The 20,812-nt window shown below is 39.3% G+C and overlaps 5 protein-coding genes and 1 non-coding gene across 8 annotated transcripts; 2 read left to right on the top strand and 4 right to left on the bottom strand.

Moving 5' to 3' along the window:
* Window positions 1–146: 146 nt before the first annotated feature.
* Window positions 147–2,222, bottom strand: LOC5508211 (peroxisomal leader peptide-processing protease-like). The gene has a single exon (XM_032377006.2). It carries the CDS (start codon window positions 2,220–2,222, stop codon window positions 516–518), a length of 1,707 nt encoding a protein of 568 aa, XP_032232897.2. The 3' UTR covers window positions 147–515.
* A 137-nt stretch (window positions 2,223–2,359) lies between these two features.
* LOC5508205 (tRNA (guanine(37)-N1)-methyltransferase) lies at window positions 2,360–6,159 on the top strand. The gene is made up of 3 exons (XM_001628780.3): window positions 2,360–2,846; window positions 4,719–5,531; window positions 5,741–6,159. Exons 1-3 carry the CDS (start codon window positions 2,360–2,362, stop codon window positions 5,818–5,820), a joined length of 1,380 nt encoding a protein of 459 aa, XP_001628830.3. The 3' UTR covers window positions 5,821–6,159.
* A 304-nt stretch (window positions 6,160–6,463) lies between these two features.
* Window positions 6,464–8,278, bottom strand: LOC5508217 (mitochondrial E3 ubiquitin protein ligase 1). The gene has a single exon (XM_032377010.2). It carries the CDS (start codon window positions 8,137–8,139, stop codon window positions 7,549–7,551), a length of 591 nt encoding a protein of 196 aa, XP_032232901.2. The 5' UTR covers window positions 8,140–8,278; the 3' UTR covers window positions 6,464–7,548.
* An 880-nt stretch (window positions 8,279–9,158) lies between these two features.
* Window positions 9,159–17,802, top strand: LOC5508204 (mRNA export factor GLE1). Of its 3 annotated transcripts, none has more exons than XM_048730381.1 (3): window positions 9,159–11,920; window positions 15,603–16,317; window positions 17,352–17,802. In XM_048730381.1, exons 1-2 carry the CDS (start codon window positions 10,547–10,549, stop codon window positions 16,305–16,307), a joined length of 2,079 nt encoding a protein of 692 aa, XP_048586338.1. In that variant the 5' UTR covers window positions 9,159–10,546; the 3' UTR covers window positions 16,308–16,317; window positions 17,352–17,802. The 3 variants fall into 3 exon arrangements, with proteins under 3 accessions (XP_048586338.1, XP_048586339.1, XP_048586337.1); XM_048730382.1 differs by lacking the exon at window positions 17,352–17,802 and adding an exon at window positions 16,657–16,672; XM_048730380.1 differs by lacking the exon at window positions 17,352–17,802 and having other exon boundaries at window positions 9,160–11,920; window positions 15,603–16,612.
* Window positions 9,786–9,857, bottom strand: Trnad-guc. The gene has a single exon. It is a non-coding gene; the product is annotated as a tRNA-Asp (tRNA).
* LOC5508222 (muscarinic acetylcholine receptor M4) lies at window positions 17,222–18,853 on the bottom strand. Its single transcript, XM_001628750.3, has one exon. The coding sequence runs from the start codon at window positions 18,351–18,353 to the stop codon at window positions 17,283–17,285; it is 1,071 nt and encodes a 356-aa protein (XP_001628800.1). The 5' UTR covers window positions 18,354–18,853; the 3' UTR covers window positions 17,222–17,282.
* Between the last annotated feature and the right edge of the window lie 1,959 nt (window positions 18,854–20,812).

The raw sequence follows: 20,812 nt of genomic DNA, 5'->3' as shown, positions 1-20,812 counted from the left end.
ACGTTCAAACAAACAAATCCCAGTGGGCATTCAGATATGGATCAAGGACACTCCAAGGCAAGGGGGAGGGGGAGGGGGAGGGATAACTGGAACGAGCTGCAAATTACACTTTGTACGTCCCTACTAAATAGAAATCACACCAAACATTTTAAAGCTCTAGTCAGCTATACCTCTGGTATTGCTTTTATTCAAATTGAAATACAAATTTTGTAATAGTGTAAGGAGATCTAGAAATATCCCTCTCAGAGATGTAGCAGTGGTTGGGGTACTGCCCCCCCCCCCCCACCCCCCAATATTTAAAAAATATATAAGGAAATGACCAGTAGGGGCGTGGCTGTACCCCTAAATATGTTCTTAATGTTTCTGTATTGTGACCCCTAATATTTCAGGGCCTGCTGCAGCCCTGCATCTCAACAACAAATGTTTAAATGGAAACTGATGCTTTCTCAAACTTGGCAGTTTGCTAGGATGATAAACCGGCATTATGTTATGATCTGATGACAACACAAAGTACATCATAGTTTACTAGTTGAACCTCTAGCTTGATGCAGTTGCCATATCCCCCTCATTCTCTGTGACAACAGCTTGTTTTTTTCATCCAAATCCTGCTGTCCTGATAATGCATGCTTGATCAAGCGCATAATCAGATTTACTGGGAGGCTATAATTTATGTTGGGAAAAGTAAGTTTAGAGTTTGCATCCTTTGTGTTGCTTGTCACCATTCCGAGCAATTCACCAGTCTCCATGGAAACCAGTGCTCCTCCACTGCCCCCACAATGCACAGCGGCTGTTGATTGAAGCAAAACAACCTCACCCTTTAATGCACTGAAATTTGACAACACACCACTTGTGAGAGATGGCCCAGTTTTCTGTACACTGCTTCCAAATATAGAATACCCAATGACAAAAACATTTTCCCCTCTCTTGAATGCATAATCTGATCTTGGTGTTAAAGCACTGAATTTGTCCATGTCTTTTGATAACATAGCCAGTGTTGAGGCAATCCTGAGCAAGGCAAAGTCAAAGACATTTGGATCATGCACAAAAATTACCTCTGCATGAAACCAGAGATGATTCGGGTAGCTCTGCCTCACTGAGATGGTGCATTTGTTACCCTTTGCTTCACTGATAATATGACTACAAGTTACAATCAACCTTCTCTTTTCATCAACAATAAAACCAGAGCCCCAAGTTCTGCCACATTGTACTAACACAACAGATGACATCACTTTTGCCACAGAATTAGAATTATCTGGTGAGCATAGTAGTCCATTGTTTGTTGGCTTTAGCAAGTTTTCCAGATGGTGATGATCTTTCATTAGATTTGAATGAGAAAGTAACTGATTCACTTGGACAGGAATTGTTTCAGGGTTAGATATCTGCCGGAGATGTACAAGTATCTGTCTAATAGAGCATACAAGTGTTAACCCTATCAACTCCCCTTGTCGCCAGCAAAATGGTGCAACAGTTATCCCATATAGTGCTCCTTTAGTTAACATATTCTTCCTTTCCATGCTTGAAACAAAAACAGGACAACCCTCACAGCCAGGCACGACCCGAGCATCAGTCAACAGCGCCATACAATCCAAACCGATGACATTGCTCACAATCCCTTTGCTAAGACTGTTAAAAAACACTTCAGGACACTCTGACCCAAATGGTGTTCCCACCGTGACAACAGCATCTCCAGGCCTGATACTGCCACATGGCCTGACATCCTGATCAACTAATAAGCATGAGTCACTTTGCAATAGATGCCTCCTTAGATCATTAACTTGGAGTAGAACAAACTTAGACAAATCTTTGTTGGACTGACAGGCCATTTCTTGTCTTCTATTGTCGCAATTTTCTCTCTTCTCTGACTCTGTTCGGATTGGAGTCTCTCCGAGTTTCCATTCGTCACCTGGGAAGACCCGTTGAAAAAGATCATGCAGATCTTTCACTTTCCATGCAACAAGAATGTCTGCAGAAAGCTTAACAAATTCTTTGGGGGCATCTGTTCGAGTATTCTTAGCCGGTGAAGTTTTCAAAATGACATGCACAGAAGGTCTCTCTAATCTTTCCTTATTATCAAAGAATTTCAAGTCTTGATCAAAGCATGGTGTTTTGGATCCATTTAAAATACCCCCAACAGTTAAAACAAGGCCGTGTTCAATATCGAGGACGACTCCAGAACAGCTAATTTCACCAGATTCTACAACAACCGACGACACGTCCGCCATCTTTGTAAAGTTCCTTATGGGATTCCTGTGTAATACCCATTGTTCATCGCGGGCATACACAGTCAAAATGGCGGTGGAATCTTGTAAATTCTGTTTCGCAAATGTCCTATGAATACCTCGGTTAAACAAGACATATAATGGATTTAACTAATCAGAATTCAAGCCAGGATGTCGAAAATCTTTTTTCGCTGCAAAAACCCGAGTTACAAGGAATGCTAGAACTCGATCGGGACCTGTTTCAGAAAGTTATTAAACTCCCCGCTATTCGAATCGACGCGAAGGATTGCAATATTTTTCGCAAAAAATTACAAAATGTCCTTCTAAATCGACCAAGGCTTAAAAACATAGTCCCGGATCCTGATGTAAACTGCCGAACTAAGAAGATCATCGTATTGAGACCTGGCGCGACTCTAAGCGATGATGAGAAAGCCTTTGTTAAGTCACGTGGTGGATTGAGTGTCAATCACGAGATGACGTTAGGGTATAGTTACTGGACCTCTGAGCAGATTCTGCGCGAAGTCCTCCCCCCAGAGATCACTGATGTGCCATCAGGGTTTGAGACGATTGGTCACATTGCACATGTCAATTTGCGAGACAACCAACTCAAGTTTAAGAACATTATTGGTAAGGGTATATAACACCATTGGTAAGGGTATATTACATCATTGGTAAGGGTATATTACATCATTGGTAAGGGTATATTACATCATTGGTAAGGGTATATTACATCATTGGTAAGGGTATATTACATCATTGGTAAGGGTATATTACATCATTGGTAAGGGTATATTACATCATTGGTAAGGGTATATTATATCATTGGTAAGGGTACATTACATCATTGATAAGGGTACATTACATCATTGATAAGGGTATATTACATCATTGGTAAGGGTATATTATGTCATTGGTAAGGGTATATTATGTCATTGGTAAGGGTATATTACATCATTGATAAGGGTATATTACATCATTGGTAAGGGTATATTACATCATTGATAAGGGTATATTACATCATTGGTAAGGGTATATTATGTCATTGGTAAGGGTATATTATGTCATTGGTAAGGGTATATTACATCATTGATAAGGGTACATTATATCATTGGTAAGGGTACATTACATCATTGATAAGGGTACATTACATCATTGATAAGGGTATATTACATCATTGGTAAGGGTATATTATGTCATTGGTAAGGGTATATTACATCATTGATAAGGGTATATTACATCATTGGTAAGGGTATATTATGTCATTGGTAAGGGTATATTACATCATTTGTAAGGGTATATTACATTATTGGTAAGGGTATATTACATCATTGGTAAGGGTATATTACATCATTGGTAAGGGTATATTACATCATTGATAAGGGTATATTACATCATTGATAAGGGTATATTACATCATTGATAAGGGTATATTACATCATTGGTAAGGGTATATTACATCATTGATAAGGGTATATTACATCATTGGTAAGGGTATATTATGTCATTGGTAAGGGTATATTACATCATTGGTAAGGGTATATTACATTATTGGTAAGGGTATATTACATCATTGGTAAGGGTATATTACATCATTGGTAAGGGTATATTACATTATTGGTAAGGGTATATTACATCATTGGTAAGGGTATATTACATCATTGGTAAGGGTATATTTCATCATTGGTAAGGGTATATTTCATCATTGGTAAGGGTATATTACATTATTGGTAAGGGTATTTTTACATTATTGGTAAGGGTATAATATTACATTATTGGTAAGGGTATATTAAATATAGAGAAAAAGATGAAGTTGTTATGCTCAAAACATCAGCGAATTTTCTCTGTTTTCACAGAGTCATTAAACATATTATTTCAACCTTTGATGATTAATTTTCCTGATTCCACTACTCCCATGCAGACCACCAAGATATTCTACAGCTTGCCTGTTGTTTCTCTAGTGATACTATATAACTTAAGCCCTTCCAGCAACCCCTCATCATTAATAATGAAAAGCTACTAAAAGAAATAAATAAGATAAAATGAAGGTTGTCATAAAAGAGATCAGGACCCAGGATTTCCTGAAAGAGAGCAGATACCATCCCAAAGCAGGGGTGACGGACTAGTAATAGATAAAACTTGCCAAGGAAGTAAATTGTGAATTTTCATTTCCTATGCATTTTAAGTTATCAGTCCAAAGAGGAGGCTTAGGTCCCTGGCCCCTCCCTTGAGCTGGTGCTGTTATTTTGCATATTCCTTCAAATTGAAGGGTCACTCTTGAATGCTGATCATTGATCATCAGTGAAATTAAACAAGTTATCTGTCAATGCAACAAAGAATTGTCTACCCAATCCGTAGAAGTAGACAGAAAGTTGTAACTGCAACTGCTTCTGTTGCTCCCTGAAGCCAGGCACTTTTGCAGACTGCTTCAAATATTGTATCCTTAGTAGTAATTTACCTACCCAACAGCATCAATTTAAAAACAATACATCTTTTTTCCAGGACAAGTAATCATGGACAAGAATTCCCCTCAGATAAAGACTGTAGTCAACAAGACAAACACAATTGATGACACATTCAGATTCTTCAAAATGGAGGTCATCGCAGGAGAAAATAATCTTCAAACATCAATAATTCAGAATGGTATCACCTATGAGTTTGACTTCTCTAAAGTTTACTGGAATTCACGTCTCCAGGCAGAACATGACAGGCTTGTTGACAGCTTTTCCAGTTCTGACGTCATCTGTGATATGTTTGCAGGGGTGGGACCATTTGCAATTCCTGCTGCAAAAAAAGGCTGTTTTGTGTATGCAAATGATTTGAACCCAAGCTCTTTCAAAGCACTCGAGCAGAATGCTAAAATCAACCAAGTAGCTGATAGAATCAAGGCTTTTAATTTGGATGGTAGGGAGTTTGTAATGCAAGTTACAGAGAATACTTTAAAGGAGAATAACAAGATGTTTAATCATGTCGTCATGAACCTTCCTGCAACTGCTTTGCAATTTTTAGATGTATTCAAAGGCTTATTTTCTGGATACGAAGACAAATTTATATCAGGTAGCACCCTGATAAACCTCCCTTCTGTTCATTGCTACTGCTTTTCAAAAGATGAGAACCCAATGATGGATGCACAAAAGCAGGCAGAAAAAGTTTTAGGGGCTTCTCTTGAAGGCATTTGTAAAGTTTACCATGTAAGGAATGTGGCACCAAAGAAGCAGATGATGTGCGTGTCATTTAAGCTACCGAGCAGTGTTGCATTCAGCCCATTAGAAGGGATAGAAGAGAACAAGGTTATCAAGAGACCAATGGATGGTGGTAAGCACATCATATCAATGTTACTAATTATATTTAGGTCGGTCTTGCACTTGCATTATTATAGTCTATGTAGGTATTATTATAGTTTATTAGGTAGAGCTGTCACAATGTGTTTTGTTGAACAAACTTCCAAGTATGGTTTACAAACACATCTTCAGTAACATGTATACTCCAATCGTTCTTAACTTTATTTTTCCTTTTTGTTGCAGAAACTGAAAACACCCCATTGCCAAAGATAACAAAATGTGAACAAGAGTGGAAGCAAAATAAAAAAATTATCTCCGATTGATCTTGATGGCATTATACACCATTAACCTTTGCTGTTGGTTTTAAATGAGAAATTTGTAGAAAACGATTATGTCCTCTGGCCCGAACAGATAATTTCACTGGCTATGAAAGTGCCTGAACAGATAATGTTCGCCGGCTAAGAAGTGTCCATTGGATGAGAAACCTATCCCTCCTTCCCTACATGATATAGTTTTTCATACATTTTTTGTAATTCAGCTCCCTCTCCGTCATGATTGGTACCTTTAATCCCAAAACTTTATGCTTCACGGTCAAGGTTTAGATAATGTACACGGATTAAACACTGTCAGTGTATACCGTTGAGAATATTAAAGTGGCAATGCCACAAGTTTCCTTATGGTCAATTACATAACAATTTCCTGTTTTCTTTTAAAAACTGCATATTTTGAAAGTTTCTTCGAGCATTTGACTGATAATTTGAAGCAGATGGGCCTGTTAGATAATCCAGATTCTTACAGATTCTTTTATCGGTTGAGGTTTTTGTCGGCCCAACTTTTTGTGACCCTTCTCAAACTAGTTTGAAAAGGGTCACAAAAAATGTAAAGAACCTTTGTTATTGCTAAACCATGTTGCAAGTTCAAAAGGGACTTCAATAAATATAATATATATATGTATTTTTTTTTTCTCAATACTTTAATTTTTGAATCACATTAAAAAACAATATCCAACTTCAAGAGAGTGTGACCATATTCTCTTGCCAAGTCTTAAATCAAATCTCGTATGGCTAGTATGGCTCGAGTAAAATTACGTGTACAAAGATGTAAGCTATAAGAACCTGTCAGGCTAGAGCTTCCCATTTTTAAAAGCACACTCTAAATAAGAGCCATTCTAGGCTTAAATCCTAAACAAGTTTGTTATATATAAAAAAAAACTGCTATTTTAATGTCAAGTTGCTATTTTCCCACATAATCAAAATAAAAGATTCAAATGTGCCTTAAAGGAAATGAAGGCCGCAAAAATAAAACATGAATTAATTTGCGGGGTATAAAATTATTTCAAATCAGGTCGCACTTGAGAATCCAATTGGTTTTATCCGCATACATGCTTCATAGGTAACGTATGAATCACTGATTCCTGGTTTAGACATATACATGTTTACATAAAAACAATGCTAGAATTCCCCAAACTTGGATTTGTCTTAACTTACTCTTTCATTTGATATTCATGAAGCCATGTGGGTAACGACTCAAGGATTGTGTACTTCCAGAAAATATCCATACCCCCCATCCGGGAGGGGGGGGGGGGGGGGGGTTAGATGCCCTGGAATTCCCAGAGGGGATGAAGGGTAAAATTCCCTTTTTCCTTAACAGTTACCGTATTTATCTTTTTCCAGGGGGTTGGGAATTCCAGAGGGGTGGGGGGTCATACCTCCGACCCCCCTCTAGGGGGTATGGATATTTTCTGGAACTACACATTCTCCAAGTGAAACTTTTTGAAATAGGTGTAGTGGTCGACAATGTTCATTCACAAATAAAGGAACTAAATAAGGATCTAGTATCCAAAATTCCCAATAAGCATCATTAATTAATTTTGTTGTTGAGACTTGAGCTTGTATTTGTTGTTGTTTTTCGACAGATAAGACCGTGCCGTTTCACGATCGTGATCTTTCAATCTCATCCTTTTTTTAGACTGATCGTACGTAGAGTATACTTGAAGGTTTCTCAGGCTTTTTCTCGGAAAAACGTGATAACGAGAAAAAACGCCCCCTTTGTTACTCCTTGATTTCGTTGATGATTTTCTTGACGTCTTTCCATTTGATATGCATCAAATTTTTTATCAGACTGCCCGTAAAGTCTTCAATCTCAGTTCTACAAATGACGCATCGATGCGGCGAACCATCTTCGAATGAGATTTTCAATGACTGCCACGCACACCAACCACAGACAACTTTGTGTGCGCAAGGTAGAGTTGTGATACACGCCTCGGTGCTGAAACAAACCGCACATCGCTTGTCGATAGGGAGTTGTGCAATTCTCTCATCCGCCATTTCCCCTGCGCGGTCAAGTTCCAGAAACCTGTCAACAACGTAAGGAATTTTCGACGTCTCGACCGTCCTTAAAGCGTTCATCAGGCTCTCTCGTTCAGTTTTTCTCTTCTTGTAGATTATCTTGATTATTCGGGACAAGAAAACCCAGATAGAAACAAAGCAAATGATATAGACAGAAGCTATGGTCACAGAGTTGTGTCCGACGTATCTTAAAATCAGAAAACTTGTTGAATGAACAAGAAAAACAAGGCTTACAAACGAAGCAACTAGTCTAAAAATTTGAACTCCTTTTAAACGGTTAAATATTTCTAGCATTTTAAGGCAATTTTTGCGATCGAAGGAACTGTCTAGGATTCTTAGGTGAATTTGTTTTTGTTGATAAAAAGTAACTGAAAAAGACCTGCTCTCGCTGAGACCACGTGGAGCTATTGTTGGTTGTCCATTTGGCGCCTTTGCTCGCCGATACCAGAAATCGCGTCACTATAAGTTGAAAACATCACAAATAGAGTAATTTGCACAGCAGGTTGCCCGTCAGGTTCAATTGCACGCACATATCGATAAACTCAATAAAAAGGTTTTCTTTTCTTTTTACAAATCAAAAAAAGGTACAGTTGATTGCTTAAGTTTCCATTTTGTAACTTATGTACCAACGGTTTACACAACGACTGGTTAGACCTTTAAACAACGAAAATATGTCTGGAATGTTTTTTTTTTTTGTCTTTTGACAAATCACAAGCAAGACACTTCGCTTGTCTTTGAATATTTTTCGCTGTCCAAAGCTGTTTTTTTTTTTCAGCGTTTTGATGTTGTGAGAATATTTATTCGTTGGAAGTTATCGCCCAATCTCGTCTTCAAGGTCTTCTGGGTAATTTTCAATATGGCGTCTAGTTGATATTGAAATTAAACTCATTGTCTGATTGGATAAGTTTGGGGTCAGGTCAGAGGTCAGGTCAGCTTGGTTACCGCCTAACCAAGCGCACCCGAGGAGCCGGGCCTCCGGGCCACAGCTCCCCGCCCTCCAGGGGGATACCCGTCACACCTTCAATATACTTACCTAGTTAGTTGGCATGCTACCATAAGGGTGAGGTGGGAGGGGCGAAAACGCGAATCCAGTGTTGAGTAGAGCGAGATTTGCTAACCTCTCAAAGAGGATGCGTGCGAAGACCTGAATAACCGGGGGCGCCCAAGCCGCAGCAGGGGCTAGACCCAGGAGCGCGCGGTCATCCTCAATTTTAAATTGCTAAAACTTGCTAAGTTATGCTAAGGGTGCTTGAAAAGGAGGGACTGAGGAACGTAGAGAATGGTGCCTCCTGACTCCAAACACTGACAAGCACCACTGGACCGCTACATAGTGCCGAATAACAGCCTGGCGATGCCCTGATTAGACATCTAGATGAACGAGAAGCCGGCTGCGGCCATTAAACCGGCAGTTTTAGCCAAAGAAGCACGCCGGTCAAGGAGGATAACGACTCGGCAACGTTAACTAGTTAGACACTAGCCACTCAACCAGGCGCCGACAACCAGCAGCCATAAAGGTGCAAGTATAACGTCTAGTTGATATTGAAAATTACCCATAAAGCTCTGGGGACGAGATTGACCAAGTCAGAAGGCAGTAAATACGACACAGTTTGAGCGGGCTCAGCGACAAAGGGGAGAGGGGGAAATGTTTTTTGTAACATATGGCTTTCTGGTAGCCCAAAGAGGGGGGGGGGGGTTAAGCCCCCTTAACCCTCCCCCTAGATCCGCTACTGGTACACTAAGTAAATACTAGGTGGTCACAGAAACCCGGACACCGAAACCGAAATGTCAGACTTTTGTGAACCACGTAGTTAAAGGATTTGATAAGAGTTGGAACACATGAATAAAAATTGAAGATTCGACGATTATTCAATTAGGCGAGTAGACAGGTGTGTGGGTTGCTAAAAGAAAAGGGGAAAAAAAAGAAAAAAAAAGTCCTTCCTCTCCCCGGCGGGGAATCGAACCCCGGTCTCCCGCGTGACAGGCGGGGATACTCACCACTATACTACCGAGGAAGTACTGATTCTAAAGTGTCGAAATATTGAATAGATTTGTGATTTTAATAAAACTTGTATTGAAATAATAATAAATGTGAACGGGTAGGTTTTTGGCAACGCAATAAAGTCCAAGTACCGCACGTACTCCAAAAATCCCCGTATGCCATTTCTTTTACACGGATATCATCATATCTTATTTATGCATGATGTAATGGGTAATCTAAAAAGAGAAAGTGCGCGTTCTCTTGGTATCTTGTTTATACTTAGTTACTCTCATCATTATCGTTATTCATCCCGAAAAGATATATAATACAAACTTGCTCACAAAAGACTCCATCCTCGGAAACCCAGGGGTATTTTCCTCTAACATTTCAATCGCGAGTGAAACGTTAGAGCAAAACACCCCTGGGTCTCCGAGGATGAAAAGACTCTGATGCATCGACTTCCTGTGGTAGAATCAAAAAGCCCAAACTGTCGTGATCTCGTACCAGAACAATGAAAACAATACACCAAAAACTGGAATTCGACTCTGCCAAATTTTCGTCTTTAATAAGACTTCTTCAGAGAAGTTTTTGGTGTATTGACTTCCTGTGGTAAATATTGTCCGCTAGTCAAAGGGTTGCGGGCTCATTCTTTCTCAAAATGGCGGCGAACGAGTGAGTCTCAACAGAAATCGCCATTTTTTGTTTCCTTCCTATTTTTGAAGAATGGATGTTCTTCAGGGGCTGAAGCAATCCAGCAAAGGGAAGTTGAACTATGATTTACAGCCTACAAAGCAAGAGTTGATTGAACCTTGCACAACACCACTAATAATAGGGATAGAATACGAGAATGTTCTACAGAAATTTCAGAATGCTACATCGTCATCGTCATCACCGACAGTCAAGGAAGCATCGAAGACAGAGGGACACCCGAGAAGCAATGAGAAGCCTAAAAAGAAAGAATTTTTAGCGAATGCTAGCAATGACAGATCTATGACAATGTATAATTTGAATTATTCTATGAGAACTGATTACAAGAAAACACCGGATGTATCGCATGTTCTTTTGCGTAGTCGTGAAAAAGAGAAGGCAGAGGAGGTCAACGAACGGGCAAAGAAGCGTGCGTTAATGTACAAATACCACGAAGAGAAGCTTAAGGAAGATAAAAGGTTGAATTTGCAAAAACAGCAGGAAGAACTAAGGAACAAGATTCTCGAAGATGTCCAGGCTTTGCAGGAAGATGAGCGAAACAAAACATTGCAAGTGAGAAATAAGCAGAGGGAGGTTGAGATAGAACACAGAGAGTATGCGGCAAGGGCAGAGAGAAAGATGCGTGAGGTGGAAGAGAGACAGCGTTTGATTGCAGAGGAAGAGAGAAATAGACAAGAACTTGTGCAACTGTGCTCAAAACATCATGAGATACATGCTTTGGTGCAAAAACTTGACGAGGCTGTGAAGCAATGTAAATATGCTGACTATCTACCAGAGACTACAAAAACTTTCCTTCAAGAATCAAGCAAAGTGTTTTCTCTATCACAGAACACTGTAAAGGCATCTGTAGATATGGGTAGGCCAGCAGAAAATGCAGCTAGACTGTTGGATGAATACATAGGGATGTTAAAAGTGCTGTTGAATAAAGGGATGACAGCTGTAGCTGAAGCTGAACAAAAAGGTATTAAAGAGAAAGCTGAGACAGAAGCTAAGAAACAAGAAGAGGAGGAAAGGAAAAGGGACGAAGAAAAGAAAAAAGCAGAGAGGGCAGCTGCTGAAGCTAGAAAAAAAAAGGAAAAGGCCAAATCTGTTCCTGAATATTTGGTGGATTGCACATCTGATAGTGCCTTTAAAGAATACACAAGGCTTGAAAAACTACTTGAGAAAACAGAAAAAGAGATAGAACCACTTGCTTCCAGCAAAGAGAAAGATATGAAGAAATTAAAACTTGAATTACAAAAAGCAGTGACCACTCCCATTAATACGATATCAGACACATCCCCGTCACATTTGTTGGAAAAGATTCAGACACTGAAAGAGCTGTTGAATGGCCGGGCTGTGACCAACACTGGGAAGACCATTTCTCTCTCAAGTCATCCACTTGCCTCGGTGAGTTTCAATATTTTAGTTGTTCATCGCACAGAACCTAGTGTCATTTGCCTAATCACGCATATAATTAAATGACGCTTTAACTCTAATTTGCATTAATTACCAAACATCATTTACAGAGAATCAGGCCGAAACCAGCAAACCTACCACTCCTATTCGAAAAACAAAAGACTTACTATGTTAGAAAATTACAATCATTAACTAGATTCATGTAATATAAGGTAAAACTTATCAATCAAAATATGTAAAATTTACCAAAATTCAAATGTGAATTTAGGGGTATGAATATCAGGTATTTCGGTTAAAATTTGACTGACGTTAGGTAGTCAAAGATTTGGCCAAAAACAAAAACGTGTGGAAGAGATCAATCACCTGATTCGGGTATAAGAACACTTTGGGAATAACCTTGCAAATTTTCATAAATTTAGGACAAAAGCTTTGATGAATTTTTTTTTATAAAAACGAATTATCTTCACCATTCATTCTATTAAACTAAGCGTTTATAAAAATTTCTATAGCCTCGACTCGTGACAAAAGAAACTCTCACATAGAAAATGACTCTCAAATTCAAATCTTAGCTCCCTAGATACGAGAATACAAGCTCAAGAGCGCAACTTGACAGGGAGCTCTTTTCAGAGCTTGTTTAGCCCCCCTGTCAAGCCTTCGCCTGGCTACATTATCCACCAGCCAACAACAACAGGCGAAGGTTTTCGAATCATCATATATCTGCGGAGATGAAAAACTCTACTCAAAAGCTTCTAATGTTATATGATTTTTAGGGTGTTGTTAGTAAGTTAAATTCACAAGAAAGTCAGGTACTGTAAGATTTGATATGCTTGCCTTGTGATACTTGGCGATTAAATCTAAAAGTTATAAGGAAGTTGAGATACTCAAAGGTCGTTGAGTGTCTCGCAAGCGTGAGTTTAGCGATTGTGAACCGGCACGATACGAAATTAACTCAAACTCATCAAATTATTTACTCTTTGCAACAATATTTATACTCGATTAAAGCTTGAATATAGCAGACTATTTATATGCGGGTCTCGCTGATGAGCTTGTTAAATAGCCAGCGAGAACCGTTGCAATCTACTTGCTGCTTCACACATTTCGTTCGTCTTTTGACGAAAAACAATGAAGAGTCAACTCTACGGGTCTATGAGTTCATTCTGGTCGAATCACCAAACATATCATACATCGGTTTTAATCGATTTTACATCGATTTTAATCGATGTATGATATGTTTGGTGATTCGACCAGAATGAACTCATAGACCCGTAGAGTTAAAAGATCTTAAAAGATCTGTACTGTTTTTAAGGCGAATAACTCTGATGCGAATTTTGAAATGCGCGCAAAGTTTAAAAAATTATACTCAACACAACACTGTCCTTTGTAAAGCAAGTGAACAAGAAAGCCGAAGCTGTTAGTGTAAACTCAAACATTTTTAGATGGGTCATTGTGTTTATTATGACCAAAAGCCCAGACAATCAAACATAGATCGAAAGCTTGTAAAATGTAGTTTGTTTACAGGCGAGTAACTATTGTGATGCATGTTTTGAAATGCGTGCGAAGTTTGAAAAGTTATACTAAACACTACTTGTCCTTTGTAATGAGAGTGAACAAGAAATCCGCAGATGTTAGGTTGAACTTAAACATTTTGTTACGGGTCTTTGAGTTTATTCTGGTCAGAACGCCACACATATCACATGTAGATTGACAGCTTGTTCGTGAAACATATAACCGTAATGCGTGTTTTGAAATGCGCACGAAGTTTGAAAAGTTATACTAAACGCACTACTGTCCTTTGTAATGCAAGTAAACAAGAAATTTGCAGATGTTAGTGTGAACTTATACATTTTGTTATGGTTCTTTGAGTTTATTCTGGTCAAAACGCCAAACATTTCACATATATATTGATACTGTAGCTTGTGAAATGTATCAGCTGTTTCTCTTGTGTGAAATCATAAAAAATTTCATTCTTGTCAAATCGCCAAACATATCAAACAAAGATGAAAGCTCAACACTACAGTGTCCTTTTGGACCTCTGATTCTATAGACATCGGGTAAGGTTTTAACCCCATTAAACCTTATTGTGCCTAGTTAACTAATTCAGCCATTGACTGAAAGCTCTTCTGACACCTTAATTAGCTGATTGACAGGAAAAATAGCCAATCATACACGTTCTCGTTAAAGTCTCCCTCAAATAAGTGCCTCTATAAAATAAGCTACGCGCTTAAGGGAAAAAAATATGGTCCACACATTAAGTCTTTTGAGGATGTGCGGTCGGGTTACAGGAATTCGAGGAAAACACAAGCAGGATAGAAATGTCACATTGGATGGATTAGCAGGACTTTTCTATAGTGAGATCATGGGATTTTGGGAAAATAATCAGGATAAAGATTTTGGGGCCTATTGTGGACCCTCAATAAAGACCTCCCCCGAGTTAGGGCCTTTTCTAGACTGTTGCACTTAAAAGGCTTTGATGGTGGAGCTTAGTTGACAGTGAGGACATGCCGAACAACTTTGAACATTTTGTAAAAAAAATTCAGCCAATGAGAAACACGGACATTGGTAATTTGATCTTGTACGTGTAGTCAACCATGGGAACACAGGTCAATCACTTGTAAAAATTTCAAAATGTTTACGGTGTTCAAATCGAATCTGATTGGTCAAAGTTGCTCAGCTTGGCCCGCTTTCTGTTTCCTCACTGTAAAAGTGAAGTAATGAAAACTGATAAAGTATATCTGTCACAACAGTTTTTTTTATCAAAAAGTGTTTTACTGTACTTGATGTACCATAAAATTCTGAAACTAATTTTTCAAATGACTTTGTCCTTGCAACCGAGAGATGGCTAAAGGACTTTAACTAATCATCCCCAGGGTTGCGGGGACATTTAATCATTAAGTTCCCCGAGATGCCATGCTTGAACTTTGAATACCATGGTCACCAAGGAAATAAACTCGCAACTAGGAGTAGTATTAGGTTGGAGCGAAGAAGGTTCAGTGGATCAGGGCATTGCATACGCATTGTTCTTTTTATCCCTCTAGAGACCACCACATTTTCACGAACAATTCTCAGACCAAACAGCTGATTTACATAGTTGCTCTACATATTTACAGTTTAGTTCTTTGACGTCATTAGCGCGCATGCGTACAGCAATCAAAATCATCCCACATGGATCTATTCTAGTGTGTTTAGGTATCACAAGATCAAACACTCTGCTCTCTTGGCTCAGGGCCTATTTCCGGGCTAATCACGTAGTTGCCTGGTGGAAACAAAAACCTTTTTTTAATATCTCTCATGCACTGATGTAGAGGAAAATTTAGAAGACAAAAGATTCTTTTGTCTTTTTCTAAATTCCCCTCATTATAAAATAAATGAGGGAAATTTAGAAACTGAATCTCCCTCATTATTAATACATGAGGGAAATTTAGAACCTTCTATTGTTTTCAAGGGGCTAGTAATTGTCCCTCAGAAAACAAAAGAATCCCAGGGGATCATGGTATTATGTAGGATGAATTACCTTAAAACAATCAAGGGTGGGTCCAGCTGATTTGTAAGGGCTAAACAAGTTGCTTTTTGTGGCTGTTATTTTGCCACCAAAAGCATGATCTCTTAGTGCAAGTCACTGATTGGACATACTGTACTGAACCGACCCCTGACCATGCCTCTTCTCACTCCACAGCTGTACTGCAAAAACATGTTAGCAAAGAAGATCGTCCAACAAGGTTCTGGTCAAGTGTCATCTAACCATAGCGCTGCTTTCCCATCTGCTGCTGTTGCCATTGGTGTGTGGTCTGCTTTTCCTGACGTGGGTGATCTTATTCTTGCACACTTCTACAGGGAGTGCCCATTTCTCGTACCCCTGTACATCCCCAAGGCGCAAGGAACATCTGACATTGACTATTACAAGGGGCTAGGGTACCAGATTTCAGGAGATCAGATCGAGGCTCAGGATAAGTACCTCAAACGTATGACTGGGACGGTCCGCCTGTATGCGGCAATCATGTCATCACCACCCCCTAAGGGAACTGCGCAGCCACACCCTCTTGGTATCTCACATGGATGGACATGGTTGGCAAGGGTCTTGAATATCTCTCCTCGGGCAGATTATACAGCAACAGCTGTCTACGAGTTCTTGGAAGTTGCCGGTCATGTGTTGGTCAAGCTGTACAGAGGACAGTTTTGGAAACTGATGCAGATTCTGTGCCAGGAATTTGTGTCTAAGATCCAAGGCGTAACAGCAGAATCACAGATGGGACCTGTTGTTCGTCTAAAGGGGTTCTTAGAAAAATGCATGCTTTCTAAGAACTTTCCATGCCCTGAGGGTTTTCTGGACTCTCAGTGGTGGAACTCGTCGGGTGGGAATGTACGATTGTTCGGTTATTGATGTAGCAAAGGTACTTAAGACAGCAGCAGTCTGTAGTCTCTTACGTAGCGTATCAAAAACGATTTCCAGTCTTTGGTCATGGTAAGAAAACAATGAATCTCGAGGGTAGTAGCCCGAGAGATTTGTTGTTTTTGAGTGTTTTATACCCGTTATGCTAACGCAATGACTTAACAAAAGCTCAATATTTGCAATCAAATAACATGCGTTGTTCTTGCAGTGTCTTGATTAGTTTTGGAACTCGAGCACTCTTGATGTGGTTTCAAAACTCATCCACGTGACCAAATAAACAGCCATGATTGGACGGATATAATTCTTCGGATTATGACTGATATACTTATACTACCTATAGGGAAGCACGGGTGGCCTGTGTGTTAGCGCGTCGGCCTCTCACCGCTGTGGCCCAGGTTCGAATCCTGGCTCAAACTGGGGATTTTTTCCGGGTTCCTGCCTTGAATCGAATTTGTCACAAGTGAGTTGAAATTATTCTCCCGTGTTTCCAGTCTCCTCGGATAAGGACACTAAACCGGAAGTCCCGTCTCTTCAAGCTGCACTATATTAACCTGAACCGAAGGGACGTAAAAGAACCACTGGGGACGCAATAAACCCTCTGGCAGTGACCACCCCCAGTGACAGTGCTTACTAACCGAGGTTACACTTGAGTTGGAGCCGTGCTCTGTTGTGTCAACCTTACCGCTATTTCATATGTGTAATAGTGGTAGAAGCCTTATAAATCCTAAATCCCATATACACAATGTTTTTAGGTAGAAAATAATTGTTTTGGTATAATAAAAGCACCTGCCTTTTAGCCTGCTTGAAAAAGGCATCAAAAGGCAAGAGGAACAAAATGAAAGCACTGCTTTTCTTTTCAGACAAGTGATCGTGATTGATAGTACAAGGAAATTTTTGGTAAAATATTTTGTGCAGTTTTTTATTTAACCAGACCCAGCTGCTTACATAATCTGCAAGGAAATGTAATCAAATTTTTGAATCTCGATTGCTTGGTGAAGTATTGGTCGTTACCACACTGTTATTTTGAATCCGCAGATAGACCAAGCACTTGAGATACTCCTTTCTAAACGCTGGATTCATGATTCCATACAAAATAGGATTCACTGTACTGCTTGTAGCCACCAGGAATGTGTATGATACATACGCTCGTCTCCCCAGAGACCACCTTAACTGATACACATCAATGATGTCAATAACGAAAGCAGGCGTCCAACAAACAAGAAACGCCACTACGATACTGAAGAGAGTGCGCGTTATGTTGATCTCTTGTACACTGATACCACGGGCGTGCGTGCCGGGCTCCGGGCGTGCCTTGTGGTCAGCCCAGTGTTCGGCTCTGCCAACTTTAGGGTCAATCCTTCGAGCTCCCCAGCCAGATAAAGCTTTGTTATGGGTCTTGATGACCATGTAGACCTTTTGGTAGCAGTAGACTATAACCGCAGAAGGAAATGTAATGTAAACTATCGAAATAAATATTTGGAATATATGGTGTTGTGGCTGTATGAAGCAAAATACCTTTCCTGGGTTAAAACTGTACCTATTGCCAATCAGAAGGTAGGAAGCCGCGACTAAAAATGCCATAAGCCAAACTAAAGCGATATAGGCGAGAGTTCGGCGCTTGGTGAAGTAGGCTTGGTACCTCCTTGTCTTTACTACCTTGAAGTATCGGTTGATTGCCATCAGGGTAAGGTTGAGGACAGATGCAGACGCCATGGTTAACGCTGACACGCCTTGCAGTTGGCATAATGCTTCATTGAAGGGCCATTTTGCTTCCACGAGGACGCCTAGGGTAGGGATACCTCCAAATATCCCCAGGCCGAGGTCAGAGCACGCGAGGGACACGATCAGATAGTTCGGAATCGTCCGCAAGTCTTTGTTTGTCAGGATTATTTTGAGCGTTAGGATATTCCCTGTAAAGATGGTTATCTCTAGGGCAATCCACACGGCGCATTCTATCCACTTCTCGGCATCACTTCGCGATTGCAATGCGCTAAGAAGTCTGTCGAAGTTAAGCGATTGTATTGAAGTGTTAGCCATCTTCAGATCTTGTCATTTATGCGCGACTAAAAGATTTAAGCCGCCTAAATTGCTTTAAGCAATCTAGCAATCAACTGAAGCCTACTTACGCAGTCGTTTTCGTACAGCCATAAAACTACACAAGCAACTTATTATTGAGATATTCTTTTTTTTGCTGACACGATCTTGGAAGTCGCAGCGGTTATTTCTTGATATGCAGGTGGCATGCGTTCATTTATTCTGTTTACTTATCTCTAATTTTTACGAATGTGTGCTTCCTCCCCCAATTACAAAATATCCCAGTAGTTGTGATTCGAACCGGAACACCGAATACGATTACATTAAGACTACAGATTATGAATAAGGGGGACCTTACGCAACCACTACGAAAAGAATAATACTTTTTGCTTTGCGCTCAATTCCATAAAGGACCATTACCCAAAGAGAACGACGATGGTAGAAAACAATACAAATCTCACAGGGCCCTTTATACATTTCAGCCTTTTTTCTCCATTTCAATCTTGTGTTGATTAATTCCGTTATACCACGAAGCCTACGCCCCCAGACCACCGAGTTTTCTCTTTCTTTTATTTAGTAATAACAAGTTGGTCTAACCGGACAGGGACGGAGACTGGGGATGGATTGGGTGGATATCCACCCACTTTTTTTGAGTAAAAAAAAAAAAAAAAAATGAAAAGTCTCTTTGTTTGAATAAAATAAATTTCTGAGGGACGGAAAGTACTGTCAATGAGGCTTTGCCTGCTTGACTTTGCTGATAAATGCGATGGGTGCGACCTATGTGGCCAGTAACTGGATCAGTTATAAGCCGTCTATTCGACCATAATTCACCCCCCTTTTTTAAACCCTGGATTCGCCCTTGCAAGACTACAAGCATACCTTTTTTATACTTGGCAAGAGAAGTTTTCTATTCTAAACTGAAGTTCTTGACTCCTGCACCGGAGCACCAATGGCGTATATGCACTGCGAATAGATACTAAAGAAGCGACGTAAAAATGGCGTCGTCTTGTCTGTTTCTGGCATTCCAGAATTATTTTCCTTATTTAAAACACTTATTTCACGGATTGCATACTTTCAATAATGTTTCAGGTTATTTATATTTCCTTGATGGTCCTCGCGTTTTATATGGATGTCAGTACAAACTCAGAAATAACGCTACCCTTTAAAGTGACGCACTTTGAAAAAAGTCGCATCAAATTTGTCAAAATTGAATTTGATATTTTCTTTGCCATTATTCGCTAAGTATTCAAAGGAATCAAGTAAGGAACCCCTACTTTATTTAATGGGAAAAAGCTTATTTGAGATGTAATTTTTCTGTCATGTCAGCAGACTTATTATCGTTTGTCAATAAGTAAAAGAAAAAAAAAACATTATCCTGGTTTCTATAATATTCAGTTTATGATATTTTTATCTGTTTTCTTAGATTGTATTTTTTTTTATTTATAGCGCTAACTGCAACACTTGAAATGAAGCAAGAATAATAAAACAATATTTATAACTCGGCAAGGTAGTTAGAGGGGGGGGGTTTCTTGTGTTTTTCTGGTAATTGATTTAAGGTCCAATATTACAATAACATCAAAACATTCAGATGAAATAAGAATGTAACAGGTTTCAAGGCACCTGCATGTTTCATACCCGCTAACCGCTATCCTTACTGTTTTCTGATGACTCATTTGTGATATCTTTCGTAATATATAATCACACAATAACACCGAAATAATTAAAAATACGAATGGCAGGTGCCGCAAGATTAAATGATACATCAAAGATCCTGAATCCACACAAAATGGCCCATGCCTTGTGAAATGAAATCCACCTCCAGCTAAGAATGGCAGAATTGCTTCATTATATTTCTGAGATTTTTTTTGAGGGGATTGCTATATTTCTTTAAATGATGAGAGTTTATACAAATAAATATTTGAAAATAATAAAAAAACAAAATCCCACACCCCGTTAAGATGTACCCTGCTAGTTTTCTAATAACTGATTTGCGATTACTTCTGAACAGTTATGATAACATAACAATAAGATGGAAAGAACAAAAGGCGATGTTGAATAAACAAAATTGTTTATAGCACGCTCCTAGTGTCTTACGTACGCAGACAGCTGCAAAGAAAATAGTAAAACACAAAAATCAAAAACGAAACATTCACTGGGTAAGTCGCCCATTGATAAACTGCTTTTGGTTGTCATGACAACAATACCAGCAAAAAAAAAAAAAAAAAAAAAAAAAAGATTTCGTCAAACTAACCCTCGCGCCTTTTCCTACCTAAAAGGTGTCTCGTCTTCCAATGATTTCGCTTTTTGCACAGTTGTCAAATTTTTAGAAGGGCAGATGACCTTGTAATTACGTGTCATAGAAATGCAATTACGGCACAGCGCCACGAAAAATTCAATTCATCTTTACAATACCTCAACACATTCATCCGAATAGATTTCTAGTTTGTTCAGTTATCGCTGTG

The sequence above is a fragment of the Nematostella vectensis genome, chromosome 7, assembly GCF_932526225.1.
Source record: "Nematostella vectensis chromosome 7, jaNemVect1.1, whole genome shotgun sequence".
Taxonomy (NCBI): domain Eukaryota; kingdom Metazoa; phylum Cnidaria; class Anthozoa; order Actiniaria; family Edwardsiidae; genus Nematostella; species Nematostella vectensis.
Note: the sequence above shows the minus strand (reverse complement) of the source record. Positions and strands in the feature narration are given on the sequence as shown.